The sequence below is a fragment of the Tupaia chinensis genome, unplaced genomic scaffold, assembly GCF_000334495.1.
Source record: "Tupaia chinensis unplaced genomic scaffold, TupChi_1.0 Scaffold138060_1, whole genome shotgun sequence".
Classification (NCBI taxonomy): domain Eukaryota; kingdom Metazoa; phylum Chordata; class Mammalia; order Scandentia; family Tupaiidae; genus Tupaia; species Tupaia belangeri.
In genome coordinates, this window is record NW_006197961.1 from 1,276,981 (window position 1) to 1,281,248 (window position 4,268).

The 4,268-nt window shown below is 58.9% G+C and overlaps 1 protein-coding gene across 1 annotated transcript; it reads left to right on the top strand.

The window, feature by feature from the left end:
* Window position 1: 1 nt before the first annotated feature.
* LOC102475592 (zinc finger SWIM domain-containing protein 4-like) lies at window positions 2-2,953 on the top strand (the record flags this gene model as incomplete). Its single annotated transcript, XM_006161043.3, has 1 exon — window positions 2-2,953. A coding segment is annotated over one exon (300 nt), but the record flags the coding sequence as incomplete, so codon positions are not given.
* Between the last annotated feature and the right edge of the window lie 1,315 nt (window positions 2,954-4,268).

Below are 4,268 nucleotides of genomic sequence, written 5' to 3' on the forward strand. Positions count from 1 at the left end.
GCCCGGCCTGGGGCCGCTGGGGGCCCGCCGGGCTGCCAAGCCACTGGGCACGGATCGGGCACCGCTGTGCCAACTCTTAGATGCAGCGGTCGCCGCCTACATCACCACCAGCCACTCCCGCCTCACGCACATCAGCCCGCGACACTATGGCGACTTCATTGAGTTCCTGGGCAAAGCTCGCGAGACCTTCCTGCTGGCGCCCAACGGGCACCTGCAGTTCGCCCAGTTCTTAGACAACCTCAAACAGACCTACAAGGGCAAGAAGAAGCTCATGCTTTTAGTGCGGGAGCGTTTTGGATGAGAGGTGGAGGTGGGGGAGGCGGTGGGGGATGCCCCCTTCTCCCCTGCCTCCCTGACATTCGCTTTCCTGGGGGTGGGGGACTGGGGGCGGGGAGCTCGGCACCCGGAGGCCCACGTGGCATTTCAGTATTAAGTCAGAGGAGTCCGGCTGGAGGTGGGAGGCAGGAGGGGTGACATCCTTCCATGCGCGTGCCTAAGTGTGCGAGTGAGTGAGCGAGACTTCAGGAGCAGAAGCCATACCACCACCCGGAAGCCTGGGGGGAGTGTGCTTAAAAGCAGTTGGGATGACCCGTCTTGGGCACCCCAAAAGCAATAGGCAAGCTCCCCCTCCCCCAAACTCTGTAGGCCTGGCCTGAGCTCCCGGATGGATGGGGTTAGCTGGGAGGCAGGACTTTCCAAAATCCAGCCCCTCTAAGTCAGTATAGCAGACCCCCCTCTGCCCTCCCCAATTCCACCCTATGTAGCTATCCAAACCCCCTGTGCCCTCCTCTAACTGCTCAGGGGACCCACCCACGCACCACCTCTGAGGCTGCCCAGCCACTGAAGGATTTAAAGAGGCCTCAGACCTCAGCAGCATACCTCACCCCTCCCTAGCCCTCTGTCTGGCCAGGACCCCCATTCCTTTGGGCACCAGGGTCCCAGGGTGGGCTGGGGTGGTCATCGCTGCCCCCCACCCCACCCCGCACCTGCTAGTCACTGGATACACAACTCAGGAAGCAAGGGAGGCTCCACCGCCACCCTCCAAGCCTGGTGTTGGGGAGACAGTGGGGTCAGGAGAGCCAGGGACAGAGACCTGCATTTCAGCATTTGCTCTCTCTGTCCCTTTCTCTTCCTCTGTCTCCCCGCTTCACCCCTGCATCTTACTCTTCATTGAGCCCGGCTTTTCTATTATAGATGCATCTCCAAATTCCACCCAAGAGCTTCTCTTTGGCCTCCCTCCCCCTCCCCCACATTGGCCTCAGGAGGAGGAAGGAGAGTGCCCCCCCACACCCCTCCCCTGTCACCCCTTCCCCATCTTCTTCCCCTCTTGTATATTAAGGACAAAAGACCACGGCATTTTGTAACTTTTTTCTATTTATTGAACCGTATATTGTATTTCCTTTTTTCATTTTTTTTAAAGATGAAACACAGCTTTTTCTTTTAAATCTGCTTGTGAGATTGAGTGCACCTTCCTTTCGACGGCCAGCACTGCCCCGTCCTTTTGCAAAAAAAAAATATGACTAATCTTGGGCCTCGTTTCTGGACGTAGCTTTAGGCAAGGGGGTGAGCAGAGAGCAACGACAGGTGTCATCCTCATGACCCAGCACGGTGTCTAAGGGACCGCCATGCCCATTTCTCCCCAAGAAAAAACAGCCTCCGAAGTTTAAGAGCACCCAGCTAGGAAGCAGTGGAGCTGGCGGTGACCGCTAGGGGGTGTCCTGGCTCCAGACAGGCACTATCAGGGGTGATTCTTTCCGAAGTGCTGAGCGTGGGAGGCTGAGTCTGGAGCTGGGTTGGGAGGACGCCCCGCCCAAAGGCCGAAACCCTGGGTTGAGACTAGACTTCGGTGGGCGGGGCTTTGGCCGCCAAGGAGAAAGTGCGGTGGGCGTGACCCGGCCGTGACGTGGGCGGGGGGCGTGGCCAGAGCGTGTCTGGGCTGTTGCACCGCAAAAGAGGCTTCCAGTCCCCCGAAAAGGGGTGACGGGTCTGGGGGACGGCAGGATGGCCCTTGGTTGTCTTTTCTGGCTCTCGGAGAGTAGCTATTTCGGGGCTTGCTTGGCTTTGGAGAGTGACGAACGAATGGACAGACCGGGTCACTGTCAGGTCCGGGGCAGGCGAGGACAGGCCTCCCACAGGGGCGGGGCTCTAGTCGCGCTGTGCAAGACGATTGGCCCGTGGCGCCGCCCTCTACTACAGGGAGCCAATAGGAGGCGCCTTATGTCCTGTCTGCCCCGTGTGTCCCCGTAGTTATGCGCGGGGAGACCCTACCACTGGCGCGCCTGCAGGTGCTGCCTAGAGTTTTGGGGCGATGGGGGTGCAAACCTGGAACGCTGCATCACCTTCGCCTGCCAGTGGGTCCTGTCGCCTCCAAATTTCCCTGGATTTAGGGCGCCCCTTAACTGTGTCTTTCAGCTCTCAGTTACCCACAAAAGTTCCCCAAAGACCAGGCAGGGCCACCGAAGTGCCAGTCACAACCTGAGGTTTCCCTCATGTCACACAAAGACACCTCCAGTATTCTCAGGTACCACCCCCAAATCTTCTCCAGGCCTGAATTGTCACTTAGGTCCCAGTCACCCGAAAATCTCACTAGCTGAAGACCAGGTCCCAGTTATCTCCAAATGCTGGTCCCCAGAGTCACCCCCAAACCCAGTTGGGGGGTTCTAGTCCACCTTGATCAGGGTCCATCTCCCCCGGGGCAGCCCTTCACTATGACCCCACTTAAGGTCCTTCCAGCCTAGGGTTTCCTTCAGGGTCACCCCACAACCACAGACCACCCCTCAAGGTCACCGCTCTGCCCTCTCCGTCCATGGGATTAAATGTCCATGGGATTAAATTAGTCGTCCTCAGAGCAGGTGGGACGGGAGTGGGGAGCTCCTGAGGTCAGGTAAGTGGAGGCCGATCAAAACTGGAGCTCTGGGGGAAACAGCAGTTAGGGTAATGGCTATGTCGCTGGACTCCCACGTAGTCGACCGCGGTTCGCGTCCGGGACCCGGTGGCTTAGAACACACCGGGCGCGTGTGCGTGCGTGCATGCCCAAGATCCCGAGAGGAGAATGGAGGAGAAGGGATTGCGGCGTGGCCATCCCCCCTGGGGGGTGATTTCTCACTTTCTGTCTCTGTCTCTCTCTCTGGCAAGTGCATGCACCCTACAGCAAAAACCTCTCCAAAATAAATAAATAAACTTCCCAGGGTGGGAGGCGGGAGTGAAACACAGAACATCAGGCCTTTGGGAAGGAGGCAAGGGGCAACTTTTATTTAGTTGAACAAACCACATGCAAGCTGGTCTCGCTGGACTCCCACGTAGTCGACCGCGGTTCGCGTCCGGGACCCGGTGGCTTAGAACACACCGGGCGCGTGTGCGTGCGTGCATGCCCAAGATCCCGAGAGGAGAATGGAGGAGAAGGGATTGCGGCGTGGCCATCCCCCCTGGGGGGTGATTTCTCACTTTCTGTCTCTGTCTCTCTCTCTGGCAAGTGCATGCACCCTACAGCAAAAACCTCTCCAAAATAAATAAATAAACTTCCCAGGGTGGGAGGCGGGAGTGAAACACAGAACATCAGGCCTTTGGGAAGGAGGCAAGGGGCAACTTTTATTTAGTTGAACAAACCACATGCAAGCTGGTCTTCTCCCTCCTTCCCACCCTGTTCCCACCCTATGCATCTGCCACCTCGGATGGAAAAAGGGGACACTGGAGTGGCCCTCATGACTTGGGGGGCTTCGCTGCCTTCCCCATCCCACCCGAGCTGAGGAGAGTCTTACTTATTGCATGCTCTGAGACCAGCCGTGGAGACGCGAAGGGAAACCAGCTGTTCCCAAGGTCCCCCAGACTGAGCAGCTCTGCTCATGCCCTTTCTGGGCCCACATGGACCTTGGTCCCTACCCCACATGAGAGCTGGGTGTCACTGTTCTACCTCCCACATTAGCAAGCTGCAGGGGCCAGGCACGCTCAGGCCAGGCCAAGCCAGCCTGATTCCGGAAGCCTGGAGTTGGCATTTAACGGTCTGGGGGGCCCAAGGCAGCTTCCTCTTGGGTAACTGGCTGCTGGGAAGATGTGGGCTGCACCCGGGCCCCGCCAGGCGTGGGAGAGGAGGCTCCCGGACTACGGGGGCCACCCATCTGGTCCACCCGGGCCCAGCTTGAGGTGGGAGTCCGCGGCGTGCAGCCACCCCACCCTCCTGCAGACACCAGGGCTGGCTCTGGGTCTTCGCTGTAGGCATCGCGTTTGGCCCCCCGGAGAAAAGGGAGTGGGTGCGGGCTCTCAGGAGGCTC